Below are 27,066 nucleotides of genomic sequence, written 5' to 3'. Positions count from 1 at the left end.
ATGTTTGTTGATTAGGTATGTGAATAATGTAGAATGGCAGTTGCTGGTGTAACAAACGTACACACTACTTGGATGATTAGTGAAAAATCCGAATTTAAGAAATGTCACCTCACAAAAACTCGGGGTGGGGGGAGCTACACATTGTACTTCAGCGGCACTGGTACTGTTATGTAAATTTGTTAAAGGTGGTGTCATGAGGATAGATAGTTAGATAGAGAGAGAGAGAGAGAGAGAGAGAGAGAGAGAAACTGACATCTGTTCAAATGATGCTGTTTAAATAAACAAGCCTTGCCTTATCTGTGTGCTTTTCCACTACTTATAACAATGGCCTTGAAGACCTGTAAGTCTAGAATACAATCTGTATCCCTGTTTGTTCTTGTCTAAATCAACACGCCTCACATCCTACTTTACCAGACTGCCGCAATAATTTATAAAGAACACGAGGAAGATGATCGATATCAGCAGCAGCCGGCTTTCATGTTTGGCATGTGTATTTTACATTAAAAAAAGCCTGTTAATGCTTGAATGGTATAGGTGTGAATGTGAAAGTAAATGGTTGGTTGGTTATATATACCCTGTCAACCATTCAAAGGTGTACCCCGCATCTCACCCAGTCAGTTGGGATAGACTCCTGCTCCAGCTCACTGTGACCATAATGAAAATAAAAAACTAATCAGTAGAATTGTATTATTGCTGACTGCGAGGACTATCAATCATCACGCATGAGATGTTATTTTAGAAAAATCCGACATTTGCATAATGTGCAAACGAAGCTGTGACCTGGTTTTATGGTGTGCAGATTGAAAGACAGTGGTTTGAAATGTACCAAATGTGTAAATGCCATATACAGTGTACTAACTAGAGTATTTTAATATGTACAAGATGAAGCACACGGGTATAGACGATACTGCGGGCGGCTCTCTGACCCTCAGTGGAAATTGAACACACCATCGCGGTAGGCACAACTCACACCAGTATCACTCTTCACACTGTAAAATAGTGGTTCCCAACCTGAGATGATGTAATACAACTGATTTTTAAATGAAAATCAATTGACTTCATTTCCTTTATTTCAACATTTAATTCTAAAGCATTTTTTAAACTCAAATGAAACATAAAAATAAATATTTTACCTTGGAAATAAATTGGCAACATAAACAAAAAACAGGAATTAAAACAAAAAATGCTTTTGTTATATGTCTTATTTAACACCCCAAAAAATGGAGCTCCTTCAAATCCCCTTTAAGAAGGCATTTAAACTTTAAATGCGGGGAACAAAACACTCACAGAGAATAATATTCAGATCCATGATAGCTTACTTTACTTTCTGTTCATCAGTCATCTGAGCTTCAATGGGACATTTGAGCTGACATGCGGCTGTAATTTTGGTGTGGCTGTGTCAAAGGTTATTGATCTTGGAAATAATGAATAATTATTCCATGTAGCCACTGCAATGCGCTTACAGACCTTATAGGGGTACGTGTTGCCCGGGTTGGGAAATCCTTATGTAAAACGTATAGCGTTTGCTCAACGTGAACATTAGAAATAAATAAATAAGGAAATCAATAGAAACGAAATAAATCAAATGATGAGATGAGGAGACAAAGACGAGTCATGTTTCTTTACACTCCAACTGACCATTTACCCAGCAAGCAGAAAGCTGCTCATTTTGATCCTTTCATGTCTACCATCGCTTTGAACCCAGAAACACGCTAAACTCCCTCACCCGCTTAATGGTACAGGCCCCCGATGAATGTCTCTCCTCGCCGCACAGACCCCTCCCCTAGAATTCACCATAACATAAATGCATAACTGGACAGGTAATCCTCACCAGTGTCAACAAAAGCAGTCAACAGAGTGGAGGGTGGCATTAGCGGCCAAAACGGCTCTGCTTAGCAAGAGGGGGGTCAGGGGCCAGGCGTGGGCCCAGAGCTGGGGCCGCGACGGAGACCACAGAGGATGGGCAACCATGGCATGCAAACGTTAATGGCACATCGATGTCCAAATGAGCAGGCTTGAGGCGGTCCATCATAATTTGCTCTGGTTTACGTCCAATTTTGCTTACTTGAAAAGTGGGTGGCTTCAAACAAACAGTGCTCTGACCTGAGTAGTTGAACACATCCAGATGTAAATACCATGAAATAAAAGCTGAACTTCTGAACTTTTGTCTTATATTCATCTTTTGATTTGAAAGCCAAATGTCTTCAGTATACAACAAAAACAAATAAACGTACCTTGCCGTTCTAATATTATGCATTTACGATCCTGGTAAAATTCCATTTAGATTGTCTTTGGTTCATAAACAAATGTTATTAGCCTGGAACCTCATGTATAAACACAATTTTGCTACTTATATACATTCTTCATATGGAACAATAGACACAATCCGTAAAAGCAGAGGTTGAGTTTTCTGCAGCGCTGGTTTGACAATGATATCCTGTTAAAGTTAATTATTATTAAGTTGAGTTAATTATTGAACCAAGATTTACACCTTTATACATATACTGAACGTCTTAATCACACTATGGTTTCCCAGGCTCTCCAAAAGACTTTTCTGCTGTGTTTGATGCCATTCCTCTGGGTATCGCTGCACTTTTCAGAAGCTCTTTTTGGAAAGGATATTCAAAATGCGCCCTAAACTGTTCGATGTTACCGAAACCATCCATCCATCCATCCATTATCTATACCGCTTATCCTCACAAGGGTCGCGGGGCATGCTGGAGCCTATCCCAGCTGTCTTCGGGCAGTGGGCGGGGGACACCCCGAATTGGTTGCCAGCCAATCGCAGGGCACACAGAGACAAACATCCGCCCTCACAATCATACCTAGGGGCAATTTAGAGTGTCCAATCAACTTACCATGCATGTTTTCGGAATGTGGGAAGAAACCGGAGTTCCCGGAGAAAACTTACGCAGGCACGGGGAGAACATGCAAACTCCACACAGGGAGGCCGGAGCCGGGATCGGACCCACGACCTCTGAACTGTGAGGCGGATGTGCTAACCAGTTGCCCACCGTGCCGCCCGTTACCGAAACCTTTAATGGGAAAGTTTGTTTAACAGGCAACTACTGGAATAAGAATTATTAGATTATTTTGTAACTATTTTGTAATCATACTTGTCTTCCTATGTAGGTAATTGTAACTGTACGATCCAAAAAGCTGTGAAAATTATTATTGCGAAATTTATAATGTACCGTGGTTGTCTAATGTTATATTGTGTCTTCCTTTGTATTTGATCTTAAGTCATTTTATTTGGCTCTATTTAAATTAATTTAAATCTTCTTTTTTTAATTTTATTTATTTATTTAAAATCATCTCACTGTGGACAGTGTGGAGTGACGAAGTCAAGGGGATCTGGCCGGAGGAGGCGCCCAAAATCCCTTCTGCGCCCGAGATGATGCATTGAATCACTCTGACAAGAAGCTGTATTACGATATTTAAATCAAACAGTAAAACTATAGAAACACATAAAATACTGTATATAACAATCAATATAATATGACAATGACTATAAGTTTCTAATTCTAGAAAGAGAGTAAAAAAAATCAAAAATAAATCGCGTGCTACAAACGCGGAAGTCATGGCACTTCCGGGTTGTGCGTCACAGGAATATTTCCGGGTCGGCCTTCCTGCGTTCATGAGAAGACCAACTTATTGCTTCTCTACGAGAAATTTCATTCATCGTTAAATATAGTGTTTGTTTCTTTTTTCGTTAGTCAATATGCCTTTAAAGTTCGAACTTTGCCCCGGCAGGATGATCGGAGCCAACTATCCGTGCTTCATTATCGCTGAAATTGGGCAAAACCATCAGGGAGACATCGAGCTCGCTAAGAAAATGATCAAAATGGCAAAGGTAAAAAATGTTACACAGATATGCAACCAAAACGTTTTTTTTGTGTTGAACAACAAATAGTCTTGGGCAAGTTGAATAAGTACAAAAACCAACATGAACATTAAGTTAAAAAAAAAAGTCATTTCAAAATGGTCTCTTGTCAAAAACTCTCAGTCCGCTGACAGTTTATTTGTGACGTTTTATTTGTCTTGTGGGATATTTGCCCCTGTCAGGGGCTCCTCCCTTTCCTGCTTCGGACATTGCATTTTTATTCATGTTTGTGGTAGCACTTGATGTTACGCCTTGATTCACTTAATTCGTGTAATATCAAATTATAGCTATGTTATATTTGGGCCTCACTTTATTGCATTTTGACAGGACTGCGGTGCCGATTGTGCCAAGTTCCAGAAGAGTGAGCTCCAGTACAAGTTCAACAAACGTGCATTAGAGCGTCCATACAAGGCCAAGCACTCGTGGGGTGAAACCTATGGTGAACACAAACGCCACCTGGAGTTCAGCCATGAGCAGTACAAGGAGCTGCAGAAGTATGCAAAGGAAGTGGGGATCTTCTTCACTGCCTCTGGGATGGATGAGGTAGGTCACTTAATGTATCTGCAGGTTTTACGCTTTGAACAAGTATGTAATACATATATTTCACCTTAACCATTTGCACATTTTTAGATGGCGGTAGAATTCCTCCATGAACTAAATGTGCCTTTCTTTAAAGTGGGCTCAGGAGACACCAACAACTTTCCTTACCTGGAGAAGACTGCCATGAAAGGTCGGAAAACCTGAATTGAGTAATGAGTTCCAAATTACAGTATTTCCTCAACTAGGGGCCATGGGAACGTATTTGCTCAGTTGTATAATTTATTTGTACACATTTTTAGTAATTAGGAACAATATTACAGTGAAAATTGCAGTGTCAAGTGAAACTGGAGTTTTGGAGTGTGCTGCGTATCTCCCTGAACGTGGAAACACATGACACTGTGGCCCAATCGCATGTCAGAGCCTACTGGAACGCTAATTGGCATCAAAGACATTGTCATATTATGTCATATCATAAGTGGAATTAATTACCGCCAATGTCCCCTCTAATTTTTAATGCGTCTGAGCATTCACAGAAACTCCTTGAGCTTTCCTTGGACCATGATGAACAATATCAGACATGCACTTTCTGTGAGATTTTTGTCACGTCAAATCATGTGCCTTGGCTCAATAAAGGTTGAGAAACACTGATTGTAGTTGATAATGCACCTGATGACTCACTGTAGCACAGCGTCTATTAGAAAGACAACCACCATCTGAAGACGTCCATTAAATACGTTTAAATACGCTTTCATGTGAATTAACATGTTTTTCCACTTGTGGTATGTGTCAGGGCGTCCCATGGTGGTGTCCAGTGGGATGCAGTCCATAGAGACGATGCGTCGGGTGTACAAGACAGTGAAGGAGCACAACCAAAATTTTGCCATCCTGCAGTGTACCAGTGCCTACCCCCTTGAGCCTGAGGATGTCAACCTCAGAGTGATCACAGTAAATGGAACAGAAAAGACCATAATACAATGAAATGATATGGTAGAAGTATGCCTCATCTTAGAACCACTTGTCGTCAACAGGAATACCAGAAGGAATTCCCAGATATTCCAATTGGGTATTCTGGCCACGAGTCCGGAATCAGTATTTCAGTGGCGGCTGTTGCTCTGGGGGCAAAGGTCATAGAGCGTCACATCACATTGGACAAGACTTGGAAGGGAAGTGACCACGCAGCATCCCTGGAGCCCTCAGAGCTGGCCGAGCTGGTTCGTTCCATCCGACTGGTGGAGAGGGCACTGGGCAGTGGTCTGAAGAAGATGCTACCTTGTGAGAAGCCCTGTCATGACAAGGTGCCATATCTCTACTCTGCAAGACACGGGCACTTGATGAGAATAAAATACAAAGTACATTGTTGTAACTACTGGGCCTATATACACACTGTACATAAGCAAAATATTGCAGTCAATAAGCAAAATATTGCAGTCACTAGTTGATAGGACTTATGTTGTCATTAATGTTAAAAATGTCAGCCAAATTTTGATTGGTTCGGTATTTACATAAATATAGCTAGACTGTAGATGTACGTATGGCACAGGATGATTTAATACCTAAGTATTATCTTTTCTTGCAAAATACTGAATGGTATGTTGTGACTATTAATGGGCATAATACTTGATTTGGTTGTAGAATTATTTCGATTGTATATAGATTGTTGGTTCTTCACATCTTGAAGCAACTGTGGTAAAATGAGTGCGCAATTAACCAATCAGTACTTAACCCATTAAAGACAGTAGATGTCCCGAACACATTTGCTAAATAATGGGGCTGTGCACAAACCAGTGGCGACTCGAATTGAGAAGGGAATTAGCAAACGCCGAATCACAATTTTGGATTCAAGAACAGGTTATAGCACAAAGTTGCATGTATTGTCACATAGAAATGTGACTCACATCTCAGTATGTGTGAAGTATTGTCACGTTGCACAATGAATCAGGCCGAGCGGTGAGCCAGCAACAAACTATTTAATGAGAACAAAAAGTATTGACTGTTGGCCATAACCACATCACAACAGCATATATGTTCTGGAAACAACATAGTAAGCCTACTGTCAGGTTCACACCAAGTGAGACATTCGTAAACAATGCACACAATGAGGAGGGAAGACACTCGACAACAATATTGTCTTTTTACTTGCAAGGAGAGCAAAGGGAAGTGTACGATTACAGTACCTAAAACCCTCTGCCTGGCTCCCGCGCCTCCTCTCTTTTTATTTTCTTCGGAGTCCCTGATTACAAAGGTGTTCCAGCTTTAAGGGAAAGGGGAGCGAAAGCAGCTGGAACACTATGAACTTGTTTTGTCTATGTGTGTGTGGGGGTGTGTGTGTGTGTGTGTGTGTGTGTGTGTGTGTGTGTGTGTGTGTGTGTGTGTGTGTGTGTGCGTGTGTGTGTGTGTGTGTGAGTGAGAGCGTGAGTGAGAGCCATTAGCATACATATGTGGAAGCAAAGCACATCAAACAAGATGGGCGTAGATTTGGAAAAAGCTAAAGCTAAACCCACAAGCTAATAAAGCTAACAGGACTTGTCCACAACAATCCAACACATGAATAATAAAATATATTATTATTCTTACACTACAGTGGTGTCTCCAAACTTTTGTCCAGCAAGGCACCATTTGCTGTCACTTTGGTGAAATTTTACAGTGGTTAGCATTACTTTTTCATTTGTGTGACATAGGTGTCCGTGTTGAAAGATATCACATTTGTCTAGACCTTTGTCAAAATAAGTAACAAAAAAAGTACAATCATTAATAAAAAATAAGGAATGATTGTTTTTGACGTTGTTTGACAACTATTGCCCATGCTTTGGCATGCAGTTTGCATTTGTAAAATGGATCGTAATGGCATTCCTTTTCTCCAGCTGGGGAAGTCAGTTGTGGCCAAGGTGAAGATCACCAAAGGAACTGTCCTCAGTCTGGACATGTTGACAGTGAAGGTGGCTGATCCCATGGGCATAGCGGCTGAGGACATCTTCCAGCTAGTTGGCAAGGCTGTCACAGCGGATGTAAGTGAAGACGAGAGCGTCTCACCAGATGTGGTCGACAGCTATGGAAAAAAGGCCAAGTCCTCTTGATAGAGGAGAGATTTGAGATGGGCAGAGAAGCACTTAAATGGTGAGGACCTGAATCACGTGGTCATAACATGGTGGGTGATTTGCTTTCAGATTGATTTTGTAATCAGGAAGAAGGGGAGATAACTACATTGTGAGGTAGCACAAACCCGGGTCGGGTCCTTCCCTAGAAACATTAGACTGACAAAAAAAAAAACGAATCAACAACTGTAATTAAAAGCCAATGTCAACCTGTGGAGTTTGCTGCTCATGCAGCAAGATGCACTAAATTGTCACATGTTGCATTGCCTTCTTGTATAATGCAATGTTTTTTTGTGCCTAATAAAGAGGAAGATATCCACATGCCAGAAGTCACTGTATATTTAATGTGTTTATTTATTTTTTTAATTGCTGCCAAGATCAATCATTGTTGATCCTTTTTGATTAAATTGAAAGTAGACCTTTTAAAGTTAACCCCACCACCAACCGATCTCTTCAAACAGGAGAGATAAAAAGCTTGCATGCTTCTTGTGGCACAGAAGGTCAAGTGTACTTTCTCTTGCATGGGAAGAGACTTATTTTTATTTCAGGTCATGCAGGCGATCTACTATACCTCGGGCTACCTTGAAGGTAGGCTAGATTAGTTATATAACAAGGTTAGCCCTGACAGGACATTGCACAGGACTTAATTTAGCAACTACTGTCTTCAAACGTTGTAAATAAAACAAAAAGTCACTTCAAGCTGTGACAACATATACAACATGAGAATGCATAGCGAGGACTCCCTATACTGTAAACGTCTTCCCAGATGGTAGAGGATTTTACAGGGGTCCTGGTAGGCTCAGGAAGGAGCCAATGTTTGTCTAAGCCCTCGACAGCGTCATTTGCTAGAGAGTGAAAGTGAGAGGGCCACACCATTAAGTATGTTCCTGTTTAATTGGATAGGAACAGAAGAGAAACAAAAGGACAGATTATTCAAATCCAACGGTGCTCTGTGGGTTGGGGAGAAAAGCATTCATCACTCATTTCCATACAAATTTGTGGCAGTACTTTAGTATTTTGTATTTACTATTTTTTATTTATTTTATATATATATATATGTATATGTATATATATGTATATGTATATATATGTATATGTATATATATGTATATATGTATATATATATCTATATATATATATATATTTATATATATATGTATGTGTATATATATGTATATGTTTATATATGTATATATATAACTTCCTGAGATTGAATGGCTGGACTGTGAAAAGACAAACACATTTGTCAATGGCAGTGAATGAGTTAAGGTAATTTGAGCACATTTGTTATTTGCGAAGTGCTTGTCCAGCTTTCACATTATTCAGCAGTAACCAAGAAGCAGCTCTCACTTCCAAAAAGCGCTAAATCATATTGCACATCATCCCAGTAGAACTTTGCTGTTACATCAGAGTAGAGTACTTGGGATAGTTTTCCAGGGCTTTATGCACAGGCCAGTGACCTGATGGCACGATAGGCCTCAGATTTATCGTGCCGTAAGCTGGTTGAGGCTGACAACACCCATCGACTTGGGTGTGAGGATGAGGAGAAGGGATGGTGGACTTCTCTTGAATATAGAATGGAAGGGGGAGGAACGGGGAGATGCAGAAGGAGGGAGGCAGCGTCTAAGAGGGAGGAATCGAGAGAGAGCGAGGGAGGAGCACTTGGTGTTCGGCACTTGGCTTGTTCGCTTTGGAACTTCTTCCCAGGGACGAAGATCTCATTGAGAATTTACCATTGGTAACTTTAAACTACACATCCGATTGGAACTTTTTAATTTGGGATTGATTTGATTGGAATATTATTCCATATTCAGGCCATCTGGCAGAGCAACCTCCAACTCAGGTGAGAAATTCCTCCTAGGTACAGTATCTTTTGTGCATATTTGTGTGTTCTTTGTTTGGATATAGTACCAGTATGTTGTTGCTCTTATGTGCTTCATTGGTTCCCAGACTTTCTTCTCATTGAAAATCTTTTTTTGTTGTTGTTAAGATGAAGACTGATGAATAATTCATGAAGTTTGAAAGTTACACATCATGTTGACTTTTGACGCAAAAATTGACATTTGATTCATGACGATGTCTACTTCTTAACTTAGTGCAGCAGCTGCAGTGTGCTGGCTCGGTGGCTTATCTAAGTATATCTTATCAGGGATTAGAGAGCCTCCTAATAAGCTTTCACTAATGTCAGAAGATGCTCACAGGTTCTCAGCACAAAGTTAAGAAGGCTGCTGCAGCCACAGAATATGGCCAGTGTAACTCCCCTGACTGCAATCAGGACTAAAATAAACATTCAGTGACTAAAACTGGCGTTGAGAATGCGCTGTCAACTTGACTTCATTTGATCATGTATGAGAAAATAAACCTAAAAACTTTTTTTTCGCCGATGTACCTTTATCATTTTCTATAGTCTGTCAATGACAAACTTATGGTTAATTCACAAATGATATAATTCAGTTATATGACTCATGTAAATTTAAAAAGATTAATCGGCACCATAAAATAACGGATGCTAATATAGCTCTCCTTGTTCTATTTACCATCAAAGTGAATTGAATATGTATGTTTAAATGCAGTAGTTTTCACTGAAGTCATTTTTTTCTCTGCTATTGTACAGTATATGCTATAGGTAAACACTGTAAAAACAGTTGGATTAAAAATAACACAATTTTGGGTAAAAAAAGGACCGATCCACTACTTGGGTCAATTTGACCCAACTTTCTGACTACCCATTTTTGGGGTTGTTTTCTGTTGTTCTGTACAAAACAACCCCAAAAACTGGACTGTTTTGTACAAAACAAGGCAATAAGGTGGGTCAAATTGACCCAATTTCTGGATTGGTCCATTTTTTACCCCAAATTTTGTTATTTTTAACCCAACACTGCACTAAGTACCACAACATTGCACTTGTATCTCATGGGACTGTCTAATAATGCTCAGGTTTGGCACTGTCAAAGAGGTATTACCGTAACAATATATTTATTAATTTTGAAAATGTAGTTGCATTGCTTGCCAACTACATTTCTTTATATCGAAAAGTCTCTAATAGTTTGGTTATCTCACTTAGCTCCATGTTAGTTAATATATTAACTGAGCACTCTCAGTATGATGCCATGCAAACATTAATAAACATGTCTCTAGATTAATTACACTTTGACAGTGTCATGCAAAACAGAATTATTTGTCATTTTTAAATTGTATGTCTCTTGTATTGGATCCCATAACACTGTGATGCTTGATTTTTTTTTGTACATGCATATAGTATATGGATAGGGAAAGTTCTTCTATTCAAATGTTTTCGTTGTGTGTGTTTCCAGGGAGTAATATGGGGAAGCCTTTAAATGGGCTAGACCCTGGAATCCGACTGAAGGGCCTCCAGTGGGTTTAAAAGGAGAAGCAAAATGCAAACCAATCGGTGAACCAGCGTGGCCTGTCAGATCCCCGCCCTTGTAGCCAATACACTGCCAACCCATCACTGGGTGGGGTGATTTTAGGTACTTCCACTCTGCCTGAGAACCAAAGAGGATGGCGTCCTTCCTGCCAAGAAGAAGTCAAGACACTATGGATTCGTCCAGCTTTGTTCCCCTCCTCGGACCTCCTCGCACCTGCATGAGACATCACTACCAGGGCGTAAAGAGAAAACTGCGACCTGGGCGAATTCTTGGCTTCATCTTCAGCCTGGCGGTGGTATGCATTGTGTGTTCATGGAGTGCCTTGTCTCTCGTCACAACGGGGGTGCCCGGTGATCCTGAATCGGAGGGTTCAGGAGATGCAGAGGTACCCCAAAGAACTCTCCTGGAGCACCAGAATGTGTCCGACCCCGGGGCCCAGCAAAAATCAGAAATCGAGATGAATCACGGGGACTACCCAACAGACTACTTTAGCGTGGAGGACAGACGCCAAGGCTTTGTGGCGTTTCATATGTTTGGCATGTTGTACATGTTTATAGCCTTAGCCATTGTGTGCGATGAATTCTTTGTCCCAGCGCTGACCGTCATTACCGAAAAGCTGGAGATCTCCGATGACGTAGCCGGAGCCACCTTCATGGCGGCAGGCGGCTCGGCTCCAGAGTTGTTCACCTCCGTCATTGGAGTCTTCGTCTCCCACAGTAACGTGGGCATCGGCACCATCGTTGGCTCCGCCGTCTTCAACATCTTATTTGTGATCGGCATGTGCGCCATCTTCTCCAAAGAGGTGCTGAACCTCACCTGGTGGCCTCTGTTCAGAGACGTCTCCTTCTATATTGTCGGCTTACTCATGCTCATCTACTTCTTTCTGGATAACCAAATCACAATGACGGAAAGTATCAGTCTGCTCATGTGCTACGGCACCTATGTGACATTCATGAAGTTCAACGCCAAAGTAGAACTGCTCATCAAAAGACAGCTGGGCAGCAACCAGGTGGACGTAATGGAGACTGCACCCAAGGTACGTCCATTCCTTCATTCACTAGCTGGCCAACCAGCTAGCTGTCCATCTGCTCGATCGAACAGTCAATTCATTCTGCCAACCACCCATCTCTTTGATTGTCAGTCATCAGTTCATCAAGCCATCCATTGATTCAGCCTACTATCTGTTCATTCACTAATTTTTGTGTTTGTCCATCCATTCAGCCAGTACTTCATCCATCCATGGGTCAATCCAACTGTCAGTCTGTTCCATTGTCCGTCCATCCACTGTGCAACCCATTCAACCCGTTTCATTGAAGTATCTGTTCCTCACTCCCTTCAACCATTCAGCCATCCACCCATTTATCCAACCACCTATCGAATTGGTTGTCAGTAATCATCTCATCAATCCATCCATTGGTTCTTCCCACTATCTGTCCATCTGCTCATACTGTACACCCATTCATCTGTTTGTTCATCCATCCAGCCACCAATCCATCCGTCCATGCGTCTAACCTACTATCGCTTTGTTCCATTGCTTGTCCATCCACCCTTCCACCCATTCAAATCTAGTGTCATTGAACTACCTGTCCCTAAATCTATGTCAACCCCCCCCACCCATCCATCCATCCGTGAGCCCTTCATTTATCAAACTGTCCCTAAATCTATCTGTCTATTCCTTTTTCACACCTGTTCATCCATTCATCCATCCTGTTCCTAATTCTACCTGTCCATCTCTGCATCCATACAATTTTGGTTACCTATAAATCCAATCAACCAATCAAGTGTTTTGTTTCTAGATCCCTCATTACGTACAACCAACTGCACATGAATCAACCTGTCATCATTTCCTTTCATCTCTCCAATCATCCATCCCTTTAGTCATCCCTATTTTCATCTATCCTTCCCTGCCTTTATATCAAATCCATCAGTCTATCCATAAATCTTCCCTCCCTCATATTTACTGCTGATCATCCTTTCATTCAGTCCATCAAGAACAAAAGTGTATTTTCTCTGCTCATCCATCCGCACGTTACAAAGCCGTAGTGTCACCAAACACCATGACATGCCTGACACGAATTGTTTCTATAGTTTTAAATCGACTTTTAATCAAATTCAAGTTTTATAAAACAGTTATCAAGTGCAGCTAAAAGTGTTGAACAGATAATTTGCAAAGGTGGTTTTTGTCAGGTGCACCTTGGGAGAATGTGTTGACTCCCGCGGAGAGCTGTCGATGCCAACTTTGAGGCCAGACAGGGTGATGAGCCAGGAGCACACAAGGTGTTGATACACCACTCAGTAATTAACAGAAGGTCAAAGTCATGTGAATTCCTGTGTGCAAGGATATAAATGTTTGTCTTGCGCGTCCACCCGTGTCATTCAGAAGCCAGACACCAAGACAGGCCACGGCCTCTTCGTGCTGACTTAAAGAACAGGCTTCATCTTTAGTGTCTACTTTTAGAAACCAGGTTCAGTCTCAAAAGTATTCAGCTCTTAGAATGGGTGTGATGTAACAGCAAGATGACCACACTTTTGGTTCAGTTCCTCAGCAGACATTGCGTTAAAAGTATTCTTAAAGACGTTACATTTCTTCTATTTTAATCTAAACCCGCCTTGCATTTGCATGAAAGAAAATGTCAGATTAGACCACTTGAAGTCTCTCTCACATCATCGCTCGCTCCTTCAACACATCTTGTCTTCTATATGACATTGTGAAGAGGCCTCTTCACTCTCGTTCATCTGTGAGGAAAGTGGCCGGGTCTGTTCTGCACGTGGCTGACGCTGTCTGTAGATTGGCCTTGTAATAACACACACACACACACACACACAGGCAATCACTTGACATCCACTTTTCCAATCACTTCATGTTGGAAGTCCAAATTATGGAGTGTCATTGTGCTGTGTGACGTGGTACAAGGTCAAACAGAGACTGACACAAAACCAAGATGATATACGCATCATCATGGTCGGGATTGATGCTAGTTGATACTTTGAGCTGATGATCTGCAGCATCACCCTGCAAGCTCCTCCCTCCCCTCGGATGATCATCTAACAGTTGCTGCCTTCTGGGAATCAGCTGAACCTTTGGCTACATAACATCAGCCCCAAGAAGAGCTTTTCCATTTTTGTTGCAAGGCACTTGAAGTCCACCTGTCCTCATGTAATGGTTGCTGCGAAATAATCCCAAAGGTTAATGCTCTTCAATCCCATTATAGCCGCTAATAATAGTCAGGTGCTCTCTGGCGGGAGAGGGAATGGCAGCAGAACACAGCCGGGTGGAGAACAAAAAGAACTTTGATCAATTCAGGCTGACAACATCCTGACGTTATGACCGTTGGGGACCTTGCTAGGACACAGAACCAAACATTTACTTGCGTTTCTGTGTTGAAAATAGAGTGAGAAGCTGCTGGTTTGCTTGATGATAGCACGGAAGACACCAATCCTCTCTGATCCCCTTAACATCTTCTTACCTGCAGTGACGACAGCAAACACACAACCCAGCGCTCTCTCAATCAGTTCCATAAAATGTCCAACACGGGCATTAGCTACATAAATCATTGTTGCACTTGGACGCATTGCTAATTGTATATCCTTCAGTTTTGTACTCCCTCTCTCGGTTGCAGTGTTATCCTTGAGCCAGGGCACCCATTTTACAATTGAAAAATCTCATATAATGAACACGTTACAAAAAGTAGGAATGCTAAAATAATGATGATGTTGATTTACTCACAAATGGACGATCACCCAAATCTGGACTGGTTTATTTGAACACAAAGCTGATATAGTGTACTTGTAGGAAGCGATGCTAGCTCAGTCCGTAAGGGCTAAGCCTCCCACAATGAACAAAAACAAATAACGAAAGCAGTTGTTGGAGAGATGCTTGTTGTCTTGGACGAGGCATCGTCCCCACAACCCCAGCTCAAGAGTTGCAGCACTCTTTCACTCTGAGGGCTCTATTTTCGTAGACAGCGCACGTGCACTCGGCGTAAAAACTGATGCTGATTATCGTTAGTTTATTGAGTTTGGGGATTTGGCAGACTCCGTTGCACCATGCTGGGCATTCTGGCAGGCCTATAGGGCTTTTTCTTTTTTTTTTTTTTTTACACACCCCAGGCACACCTGACAATTTGGTGGCTGAATATAGACTATACCTTAGACCCCTTCGTAGCAGGTCCAAGTTGTGGCACAAGTGGGGTCATGCGATTTTGGTGGATTTGATCCAGGTGCAGGCAGACAGATGTGTGTGGAGTATGTTGTTGTATTTCATTCATAAATATGACAACAGGATTCATATAGTACCCCCTGAATCATGGTAGAAATAAATTAATTTAACGCATTATTTTTACTATCATCTTTCTTACATTTTTAAAATCGCTCTCCTTGGCCGCAGCACAGCTATGCCATGGCCAACTTTACATCATCCACCTGTGGATTTTTGAATTTGCAGGTCCTTAAAAACGTACTTTGCCTGCATTGATCTCCAGCAAGTCCGTTTCTGCTTCAGCCATGTCAAAGGCTGTGTGGATCCCTCCTGCATTGAATTTAGAGGCCCAATTAGACTGTGCTTTTGTGCTTGACTTGACAAAATCAGAGTGTACGCTGAATTTTGCCAACAAGTATAAAAATCAAAAAACGTGATGCATAGGTTATTGCACCTCCTGCTATCCAACAGGCAAACATTTAATTAATCTGACTGTCACTTTGCTGGCATACATAGATAACAGAGCGTTGTTTGTGGAACAATACTGTATCCTAGTTTTATCAGTATTCCTGAAATTAATAGGTTTGTCATATATTATGAGAGCATTTCATGTATATTAATATCTGCTTGGTAAAATTTAATTAACTATTACTCATATTGTACAGAGCTGTCAGATCTTAGCCTAGGTAAGGTTTAAGATTATAGACGATGCTGATTGTATTTAATTTGTAAAAGCAGCATTCCACTTAATCTGTCATTTGCTTGTTGTAAATCTCTCAAATAAACTCACATTTCTGTCTTTTTTCCTACTCTAAATCTGCTAATACACATTGAAGAGCTCAAACCATGAATTGGACAATTTCAAGCAACTGCATTTATTTATTTGATTTCATTGTATTATTGTAGTGAAACCCCTCGTTTGAGTAACAAGACAAGTTCGTCTTTATCATAGAATTTGCAAATATATAGTAAGTAAGTAAAGTCACATGGCATTAATGCTAAAAGCATGTTGACACTAAGTAGGGCGATAAATGAATATTAATCAGGATAGACGCGATAGATCAATAGAAACTACATTCAATAGAAAATAATCATGAAGCAAACCCTGCCCCTGCAGATGTATGGAGTTATATTATATTGTGCATTCAAACTAAAATGCCGAACTTGGCATTTTACTAAAAATTGAGCGTCCGTTATTTGATGGGAATAGCCCCCGCCTATAGGCCGGTCCGCCTCTGATTTTAAGCGATTGCGACGGCTAGCTATTAAGCCCCCACCACCCACCCCGGGACGATATTTGAACCAAAAGAGTGACTCACAGTGACTTTCTGCGCCATGGAAGCCTGTTCACAGCCCGGTCCATCACTCAAATCTGTCCCGCAAACAACAACTCAGTATTTTCCTCACCACGGCCATCAAAGCCTCGCCGCGAAAAATAGACTCAAGACAGACTACAGACGAAAGATGGATTAAATACACGGGCTTCCGACTTTTCTTAGTCAGTCTATTTTAAAATGTTTCCCATCATTCGTCAACCATCAGCAAAACGGGCATCCATCACAGGCGGATAGACGGACCGGTGCGTCACATAGACGAAATGCCCAGCTCTGCTAAAATTATTAAACACCACTGGATGGATACGAGGTGTAGGAGTAAAGCAATTCTCCGTCTTTGACGAGCTAGCACTGGTCACTGGTGTTAGCTAGCTCCAAGCCTCAGCAACGCGCTGAAGTCACAATGAAGTAAAACGATAAAATGTCCTATGTCAATAATGATCCCGCTTACAAGTAAAAGTTGCCCTAAGACGGTTGATCAACTGTAATGCATGACTTTCAAGAGAGCATTAGTTCATGACACTAACGCTGTATGAACAACAAATGAAGGCTAATGTAACTGAATGAACGATACTGCTTTGTGGTTCCGCTTCCGCAAATTCTGTAAGCATTTACGGCACTGCTGGAGGAGTACGGCTGTAAACAAGATTGCATATTACACTTCATTACAATATACACAATGTACATTACTTGAAAATATGTTTTACTTTACCAGATACTTTGAATGGTATTTTTCCTCTGGATAGTTGTTTCATATTATTTTATTTTTAATCCATTTTAGCATTTTTCTCCTTTTGATTTGAAAAAAATCGAATAATTATCGATATTGACTAATATGAAATTCTTATAAATCCTGATACATTTTTAAACCACAATGCCCAGCTCTAACACAGTACAGTTACTAAGTACAGTTAGTTACTTACTAATTAAGTCATTGAACAAAAACATGTATTTTAAAAATCAACATATAGCATCAAAAAATAATTTTGTGAATTGGACTTTAGTTAGATTTTAACCTTGCGAGTTATAGTTGAAATATTATCAGATATAGATAGAAAATCAATGAGTACGTTTGGCCTTACCATGGCCGATAGAGGATCTGAGCAATGCAGTGTTGACTATGCGACTTGTGGACTATTACAAGTTTTTCAGACAGGGCAATATGTCTCAGAGTAATGGAACTGAGTAAAAACCCAGGAAAAATAGGAATTTAACTTTTCTTTCTTTTTTTTTTTTTTTTTTTTTAAGTAAAGTATAGACAGGATTAGGAGTAACAAAAATATGAAAAGAAATGCAACATTTCTAAAGAATTTCAGTTTAATTCATGATGAAGTTTAATTTTAAGAAGCATGGACAGGCAACAAATGCTATTTTTCCAGTGTTCGTGGGAAGGTAAATTGATTTTAAGTAATTTTAGAAGAGTAATTTCAAAAATTGTATTTATTAAATATAAAATCAGTTCAATGGGCAGGACACTTTTGTTTAATTAAAGAATGCATTTTACAGTTCATTTTATCATTCACTTCATCACTTTATTCACTTCACTTTATTTCAGTTATCACTTTATTTCAGTCAGCATAAATCCCAAATCAAACAGTTGGTCAAAAATATATTAACAAAAGAAATTTATAGCTGATTGAAAAGGATTACGGCTGTTGCCACACCTTTATTTTCATTCTCTTCAATTCAGTCAAATAATCCCTGATCATTATTAATAAAAGATATTTTACCTCAATATGCTACATATGCAATCATACAAGCATTAACGGCCATACCCAAACATCTGAATCCAAAAGCAACAATATCAACTTAATTAATTATACATAGTGTATGCTGTATGTATGTATGTATATATAAATTCAGACTTCTTTAATATCCACTAATCAATGATTCCATATTTTCACTCTATAAACTGATATGCACCCGCTTTTGAATGGAGTATGAACACTTAATTGTTTATAAAATGTCCTTTCATCCTTAATTTATATTTTCTTCAAACATGTTTGGATGCAAATGGCATAATGTCATCAATCAGGTGCAATGGCCCAGAAGCGGTTATTTTGTTTAAAAAAAAAAGGATTTTCCCAAACTCGAGATTTTCCAATACTAGGAATTGTGCAAAAAATCTGGCCGGAGTAAACATGTTTTCCCTCTGTGTTTCTCAAACAGGTCAACGCCCCTGCTGCAGATGATGAGAACAAACTGATGGTGAGTCTGCTTTGATGTGTACAAAGTTTTGCATTTTTTTTTTCCATCCAAAGGAATATTTTGACTGGTGACATGTTTGCACTTTTACAGGCCAAACCAAGGTTGCAGAGGGAAGGCAGCTGTGCTTCACTGCACAACTCATTGATGAGAAATAGCATTTTCCAGCTCATGATACACACACTGGACCCCTTGAGTAATGAAGGTGTGTCTGGCAAAATACACACACTGATATTTGCACTTGAACATTTCAACAAGACAAACTCCAGGTTGTTGTTGTACTCTAATATAGACACGATCAACAACATTAGGCACATTCTTTTTATTTACCGGTATTTATTTGTTTATTTTTAAAGTGAAATAGGAATGCTATTCACAACAATGCTTTTGGATTTTCAGTGCATCATTTCCTTATTCACACTTCAAAAAGAAAAACAAAATCCCATAATGCACAATCACAAACCAAAACTTTCTTGTACCGGTTTCAGGACGATTCAAAGAGAAGGCATCAATCCTTCACAAAATGGCAAAACAGAAGTGTAAAGAAGACCAGGCTCTCAGTGCCAACGGTGTTGGTGAGATGCAATGTTATCTTCAATTTCAATCCATCTATTTTCTGGAGCTGGAGCATTGACTTTGACAATTTAAAGCCTACAGGAAGGCCGAAGCCCGGGTTCGGATCCAAACCTCAAAACGGTTATTCGGACTACCAGTTTGATGCATTGAATGAAATGACGTTGTCCTTCTTCCTCACTTTAGCCCAAGTGGGCTGGGATACACTGTAGGCTTCAGTTAGGCTATAGAAAATGGATGAATGAATAAATTGTCTTTAGTTTGGATGGTTACATTTAGTGTGACATGAATACAGTCTGACTTATTGCTGTGGGTATTCTTTTCTTCATTTAGTTATTAGATTTTTGTCAATATGACCCCCCTCCCCTTCCAGAATTAAAATGCAACAATTACAAATACAATACAAAACCTCAGTTCTCACTGCACTCCATTTGAATTCATGTGATTTATCCCCAAATGTCTCTCTGTGTGTTCTTTCCACAAGCGATAAAAACCATTCCCACCAGTACCAAGGTCGCAGTGGAAGTCACGCCTCCAATGAATGGGGTCGTAGGAGATGAGGTATGGCATTTGCTTCTTGCTGCAGTTTGGATCTTTAAATGAATAAAAGCAGCTGTGAAATGTGAAGAGAAAATTCAGCATAGTTAATGCTCTCCATCAGGGTGGCGAGGAGGAGGAAGACGAAGATCAGCCTCTGAGCTTGGCCTGGCCTGACACCACCAGGAAACGGCTCACCTACCTCATCATCCTCCCTATTGTCTTTCCTCTCTGGCTCACACTGCCTGATGTCAGGAGAGAGGTGACAATACATATACACGCACACCCACTCACACACACACACCCACATACTGCATAGATGGATAGATAGAGCATTTATTCATCCAATGAGGATCACGGCTGACCTGTTTACTGAAGCTGAGCCATGATTGGTCATCACCTGAGCCCTGAGCAGAAGAAGAATAGGCTTGATAATTCTATAATCACCAGTTTTAACAACTCTTCTTATAATTTTGTTTAAAATTTGTGTTTCCTATACACCAACCAAGACAATATGCTTATTTCTAAATACTTTAAAAACAATGCAGACAAAGTTGAGGTTAGCATGTTGGCTTGGTCCTCGGTAAGCATTTCAGTTTTTCATGTGGCACCTTTGCAAAATCAATTGCCCACCCCTGCTTTAGTGGTACACGAAACAATCACTGAATTAATAATACAAACAAAAATTGCAATATTTAAAACAGGCAATACAATCAAACATATTACAGCGACCTTTGTGAGGGTAAGCGATTTGGATAATGGATGGATGGACGATGGAGCTTGTATGTATGCTTACATTTAGAGTTTTACTTTTCAAGTACATCACATTTTGATGTAAAATTCAGTTGAATATAACTTCGAAGTGCAGTGCAATACATTTACATTTCGTCTTTAAGAACTGCTATTTTTTTCAAAGTTATATTTAAGTAATTCTTTTATGCAACTTTATGTACAACACATTTCAAATTAATTTAGTACCGTTTTTCTTTTCCAATATTTCTTAAATTTGAATGTTCAAACTGCACATAATGTGATGCTTATATAATTATACATTATATATATCCTTTAAAAATGGTTATGTTACTGTAGTTGGTCATTATGGTGGTACTTGAAGAGCGAAGTATTTTTTGAGATGGTATGCGATGCAAAAGGTTAGAGAAAAACTGTGAAATTATATTACGGTCTCTCTTATGGCATATATCAAATTTGACAAAAAATAAATAAATAAATGTCCTTACATGCACATTGAAATAATACCTGATTTCTGCATTTAAAGGGCATGGGCTAAAACTGGACATTAAATAATATCCTCCGTGGTTGTTTCAGTCCTCAGAAAGGTTCTTCCCCGTCACCTTCCTCGGCTCCATCACTTGGATTGCTTTCTTCTCCTATCTGATGGTGTGGTGGGCGCATCAGGTAACTGACACACACATGTACACACACACATGTTTTTTTTTTTTATTCTCTCCTGTCTATTTTAGAGCTGCACACAGAACGCAGCAGCCAGGGTGTTAAATATATGACCTCTGACGCTAATCCTTGGCTAATCTGCCTTGAGCCACAGCCAGATAAACCTGCAACACTCTATTTTAATGGCGCAAATGCAAAAGGCAGACATGAAGCAAGAGCTCATGCGTGCAGGGTCTATAGCACTGATCCTCATTAGGGTCGCTGTGAGCTGGAGCATATACTTGACTTTGGACGAAGTCGGGGTATGCCCTCGACGGGTCGGCAGCCAATCTACAGGGCGTAAAGCTGTTTATATTGATAAGTAAATAAAGTTGAATCATAGCATCATGACTGTACATTAATGTTCAGCCCCTGAACAGTCATACTGTATATCAGTGTAGAGTCAGTCTCCCATTAGTGCAATAGAAATATCTTGATCTTTGTCATTGTTGTCAGTTAAACCACTATTACCACCAATGATGAAAATACTTAAAGCGGAAGTTAACCCAAACATATTTTTTCAACAATATGTTCTATGCAAGCCCAGTAGTTGAAACAGGGCATTCTGATAAATATTGCGTTTGTGGAATAAATGTTAATCCACTAGTTTTTAGCCATCCCTGGGGCTGGCCATTTTGCCTTATGTGGACTGAAAATGACATCACAACTGCTCACAAAGACCAATCACGGCTCGGATTCAGAAAACAGGTAATTGGTCGTTGTGAGCAGTTGTGGTGTCACTTTCAGTGGACAGAAGACAAAATACCCGTCCCCAGAGATGGCTAAAAATGAGTGCATTTTGCTGCTTAACTTATATTCCACAAACGCAAAATCAATCACAATGCCGTGTTCCAACTAGTGGGCCTGCTGGGAACATATTCTTGAAAAAGATATGTTTCGGTTGACTTCCTTTTTAAGTCCCAGAGGTGTTCATGCAAAGCCAGGGAAAGTTTATCTAGAGGGCTGAACTGGTTACCCAGCATCAACAAAAGCTTAATTCAGCGGATGCTTTGGAGTGTGATAAAGCTTTAGCTTCAGGCACAAAATTAAGATGCAACAACCTGAAGTCAGTACAGGTAAAGTTGTATCACTCTTTGAACCATCTGCTAAATCAAGCTTTTGTGTTTGCTGAATTCCAGTGCAGCCCTTCGGAGAGACTTTCCCTGGCTTTGTGCGAATGCCTGCCCATGGAGTTAAAGTCCCTGTGAAGTGAAAAAGTACAAATACCTTGCAAATGTTATGCAGCACTGAAAAGAATGTTAACAAGCCTGCTCAGTTTGAATGAATAAAAAAAAAAGCCAAGTATGTTTATAAAAGGAGGCTTTTGAAATTGTGAAAAATTGTTAGTTCTCTCCGCTCTCAGACACTGTGGGCGTGTCTACCATATACGCTGAAACCATTCCTTGCTCAAGTGTCAACTGTCAATCAAATATGTTTTCACGTATAGCATCTTTCATATGCCTACTCATTCCTATATGTTTGAGCCGTGAAAGAAAATTGACTCTATATCTCACCGAATCATTGCCGGGTTTCCTATACCATGATGAGAGACGCTAGCTTGTGGGCTAACAGGCCTCTTGACGATGCAGAGCGGCGTTGTTGTCGTGCAATGCGTAATTTCCTTCATTAGTGTTGTGTCTGTTCTTTACATTTAAACATATTACGCTAACCCGAATAACACAGTATGCGTAAAACTTGGAAATTTAGGTAATGACACCGATCTTTTCTTTAAATTTTGGCCTCCCAAAGATTTTTTTTCAGGTTGTAGGAATAGCGAGCTAGCTAACTGCATCCTGTCGTGGCAGAAATGGGCCAAGTCATTTTAACGAAGTAACTAGAAATTGCGCCAAATAGCCACTGATGTGGCCAAATGCGCTCAGTTCTTATATTGTGGGGCGGGGCAACACATGCCAGATGCCTAAGTGTGCCACCGTTTTAGCCACGCTCATAAAATCAGGAAAACTGAATTGGTCAAAAAGAGTTGAATGCTCTATATCCACAAATAAGTACGACACGGTTCTCAGTGTTTTGCAGTGTCAATTGCACTTTGTGTTGAAGAAGTGTGACATCTAGAAAAGCTTCTTAAAGAGGTGCTGAGCTGCAGTCAGGGACAGAAAATCTTCTTGCCAGATAAAAAAATTTGCAACGTGTCGTGGGCAAGTGAGTGAATGATATGCTTTCACAAATTGCAAAGCCTCAGCTGTCAAATGCTATATATGCTCACCTCTGTCCGAAGGATATTAGAAGAAAAAAAAAGAAAATGTATAGCGACTGTTAGGTTAGGCCTGTGACCTTTTCTCCTGGCTTGACATCTTCTTATCTACGACACCCTTGGCACACTAATTAGTTGATTTCAGTTAAGGCCATAGAGTCACACATAGTCACATGGGCTAGGCAGAATCGCCAGCCTTGTGGGTGGGCGGCCAACAGTCTAAAAGTAGGAATCCTGGGGGAGGGGGTTAAACCTTCTTCCGCAATCTCGCAGAAAAGAATCCACGGCCGTGTATCGATCTTTCTGGCATCCACAGTCCTCTGGTAGTTACTATTAGCATAGTGAGCATTAAAGATAAAAGAACTGGGCAACGGTTCCCCCAGAACCGTTCGGGGTACTCCCATAACCGTTCACGACCCTTTACTAAGACAATGTGATAAATACATCTTGATTTGTCCCCAAGTACGTAAAAAGGGAAGTTGCTGATATCTAAATTTTACATTCAAAGGTAGCAGTTTTATCCACGTTTGCATTTTTCCGGAAAATAAATGGATAATCAAATATTTGTAGCACCTTTTGTTAACTCTGCGTTTATAAAGAATACATATGGTTTGATTGAGCATACCTAATCATTATTTTTTTTAATTTGTCTCGTCTTATGGCCATTTCCAGTGTGATATTGAGATGTGTCTGCATATTTCTGGACGCTGTGAAACAATGAATGAATGGAGCATGAATCAAATGTTCTTTCCCCCCGTAGGTTGGAGAGACATTTTGGATCACAGAGGAGATCATGGGTCTGACTATTCTAGCAGCAGGCACTTCCATCCCTGACCTCATCACCAGTGTGATTGTGGCCCGAAAAGGCCTTGGTGACATGGCTGTGTCCAGCTCAGTGGGCTCTAACATCTTTGACATCACTGTGGGGTAAGTTAGAGGTTTACACGAGACAAAACGTCACCACTCCCCAGCTCATTATTGTCCGTCAACTTTCTCGCTAGTCTGCCATTCCCGTGGCTCATCTACAACATCATCAACGACTTCAAGCCGGTGGAGGTGAGCAGCAACGGCCTTTTCTGTGCCATCGTCCTCCTCTTCCTCATGCTCCTCTTCGTCATCATCTCCATCGCAGCCTGTAAGTGGAGGATGAGCAAGTTTCTAGGCTTCCTCATGTTCCTGCTCTACTTTGTTTTCCTCATCACCAGCGTCATGCTGGAGGACAAAATTATAATTTGCCCTGTGACCGTCTGAGAGAGGAGTCTGTTTGGCGGCATTGATGCCATTTAATAACTTGATTTCAGCCGTGAGGCTCCATTTTGTGGATTGATTCCTATACTTGAAGAGACTGATGGACCAGTTATAAGAACACTGACTGACATGGACAAGTCAAGCAAGGTTCATCATCAGAGATGGTGACGTGTGCGAAAAACACCACTAGTACCCATGGAAGCAATGAAGTTACTTGCATGATTTATGATAAGAGGATTCAGGTGGACATTATTTTGTGTTGTAATGCTCTGGAGGGGATTGTTATTATCATGGGTAAAAAAAGAGAGACTTCATATATGTGAGGGCTAGATGTTTAGAGATTTGAAATGTTTTATTTCATGCACCGCATCACTGTACTTTGTCATTCAGTTTGGTTAATCAGACTCATTTGCAGTTACTGTTCATTCATTTCATGAATAGCAAACATAAGCTATTACAAATTCTTAGCACAGTATACAGAATTTTAACTGACTGAGGTACCCATTGTCTCTGCCAATAAATGTGATGGGAAGAGTTTTTTTTTCCAAACTGTACGATTGTGAACACACCATGTTTGTGTTTAGTATGCCTTTAAATCATGTCATATACATACATATATATGTATATATATATATATATATATATATATACATATATATAATAATTCTTTTTTCCCCCCCGAGTTATATATAACAGCATCCAACTCTTCTGGGAGGACTTTTAAAAAGCTTTTGCAATATGTCTGTGAAATGTTTCACAACTTTCTTCTGTAATTCATCCTAATGCTGTTTTTTATTTTTTATTTTTAATCCAACCATGGTGTTATGTACCTTCTAGCACTTATCTGAATAATTAGGATTTATGGGGACCAAAGTGGTGTATTCCAATCTTGATTCATTAATTCAGTGACCAACTCATTCGATAGTGTGACAATAATTTTGTTGTCATAATTTACAGAACCTTTCTTTCTATTTATGCTACACCTCATCTTCACTGTACTTAAGAGGATGCAAAAAGCATTTTGTTTGCTTATCCTTAAAAGTAAATAAAAGTAAATAAGGTACAGGTACCAATTTCTTCAAACATATCACTTCCTTGCTTTACTTGAATTGACTGAACGTATGTTTTAAAACTAGTCCAGATACGGTGACATTCAAAGTGACATTCATATCAGGATGTCATAGTGAAATGCCCGAAAAAGGCACAGTCATTGTTCCTGAATAACACCATCTGCTGCATTTTTGTATTGTCATCCAAGCTGTTTTGTGCTTACAAAAGCGACAACTTTTCAGTGCAATTGTAAGAGTGCATAATACATGTACCGGTACTGTATAGTCAGAGTATAAGGTGGTGAGGTGCTGGGATCTGTTTTTTTCCGATACATTTTTAAAACTCCCAAACATGTCTTTCATATTCATCTACCAGTATAGATTTGCTTGTGTGTTTCACATATCTCTCTGGTTATCAATAGAGAAGTGTTTCCTATTTATACAACCATCTTGCTATGCATGTGAAAAAAAACAACACAGAAACACACTTGATTTCCATTTTCTCTCTCCCTAAGTGTTTAAAATGAACTCACCTAAGACTGTCAGAATATGTTTTATTTTGCATTTGTGTGTATAATTGTAATATATATATATATATATATATATATATATATTTCACAAGACTGTATATAAACTCCTTTATGTAATCATAGTCAATTCAACGTCTATTCTCAGAAGTCAGCTTTAGGGCGCTCATGCAGTAACATTTTGAAATTGTTGCTTTGATGATTATCTGTGAGTTGCACACGGGCATGTGTCCATTGCAAAAATATCTACAACAGTCCATCATTGGATATAATGACCTATATGTTTTTTTTTTATTTCCTTCTTATTGTTATGCAAGAATGGAATGGTTCTCATTTGTTACTTGACTCATGTGTAACACTGTAAAAAAAAGAAAATACTGTATTCCTCAACTCACTGTATAAAACATTATTAAATAAATGAATACTGAATTAAAAACACCAATACCTGAACTTGTGCTAATGCTATAAAATTTAGGTTATCTGGTCTTTGAATACATTCATTAATATATAATTTTGGATTGGAATTGGTATCTTTCCTTTTAACATTGAATAAAATCATTCTTATTATTATTTTAGAAACCTGTATGTGTCATAACTACAGTGCCTCAAAGCTCTATAGTGGCCATGACTATGCAGCAAGGATTGATTGGACACTGAGGAAGAAATACGTATAGACAAATTCAACTCAGATTTGTTCTATCAAAAAACGATGTTCCCATTGTTTGAAAAAAGCTACAGGAAATAATATTTTTTTGTAAATACACCGGAGTTGTATGTGTGTGTGTTTTTTTCTGATTAGGTGGAGATTTTTTTAATTGCCAGCACCAGGT

At 39.7% G+C, this 27,066-nt stretch overlaps 2 protein-coding genes across 2 annotated transcripts; both read left to right on the top strand.

The window, feature by feature from the left end:
* Nucleotides 1–3,573: 3,573 nt before the first annotated feature.
* Nucleotides 3,574–7,836, top strand: LOC147145882 (N-acetylneuraminate-9-phosphate synthase-like). The gene is made up of 6 exons (XM_086034482.1): nt 3,574–3,853; nt 4,211–4,426; nt 4,514–4,613; nt 5,214–5,368; nt 5,452–5,718; nt 7,285–7,836. Exons 1-6 carry the CDS (start codon nt 3,722–3,724, stop codon nt 7,495–7,497), a joined length of 1,083 nt encoding a protein of 360 aa, XP_085890608.1. The 5' UTR covers nt 3,574–3,721; the 3' UTR covers nt 7,498–7,836.
* Nucleotides 7,837–9,116: 1,280 nt separating this feature from the next.
* Nucleotides 9,117–26,678, top strand: slc24a2b (solute carrier family 24 member 2b). The gene is made up of 10 exons (XM_086034260.1): nt 9,117–9,358; nt 10,830–11,940; nt 18,606–18,644; nt 18,735–18,846; nt 19,130–19,216; nt 19,699–19,775; nt 19,876–20,013; nt 21,078–21,167; nt 24,173–24,339; nt 24,414–26,678. Exons 2-10 carry the CDS (start codon nt 11,038–11,040, stop codon nt 24,661–24,663), a joined length of 1,863 nt encoding a protein of 620 aa, XP_085890386.1. The 5' UTR covers nt 9,117–9,358; nt 10,830–11,037; the 3' UTR covers nt 24,664–26,678.
* The last annotated feature ends 388 nt before the right edge of the window (nt 26,679–27,066 follow it).

Source organism: Filicampus tigris, chromosome 6 (genome assembly GCF_054856515.1).
Source record: "Filicampus tigris isolate MCC_2025a chromosome 6, RoL_Ftig_1.0, whole genome shotgun sequence".
NCBI lineage: Eukaryota > Metazoa > Chordata > Actinopteri > Syngnathiformes > Syngnathidae > Filicampus > Filicampus tigris.
This window is presented reverse-complemented; position numbering and strand designations above follow the sequence as displayed.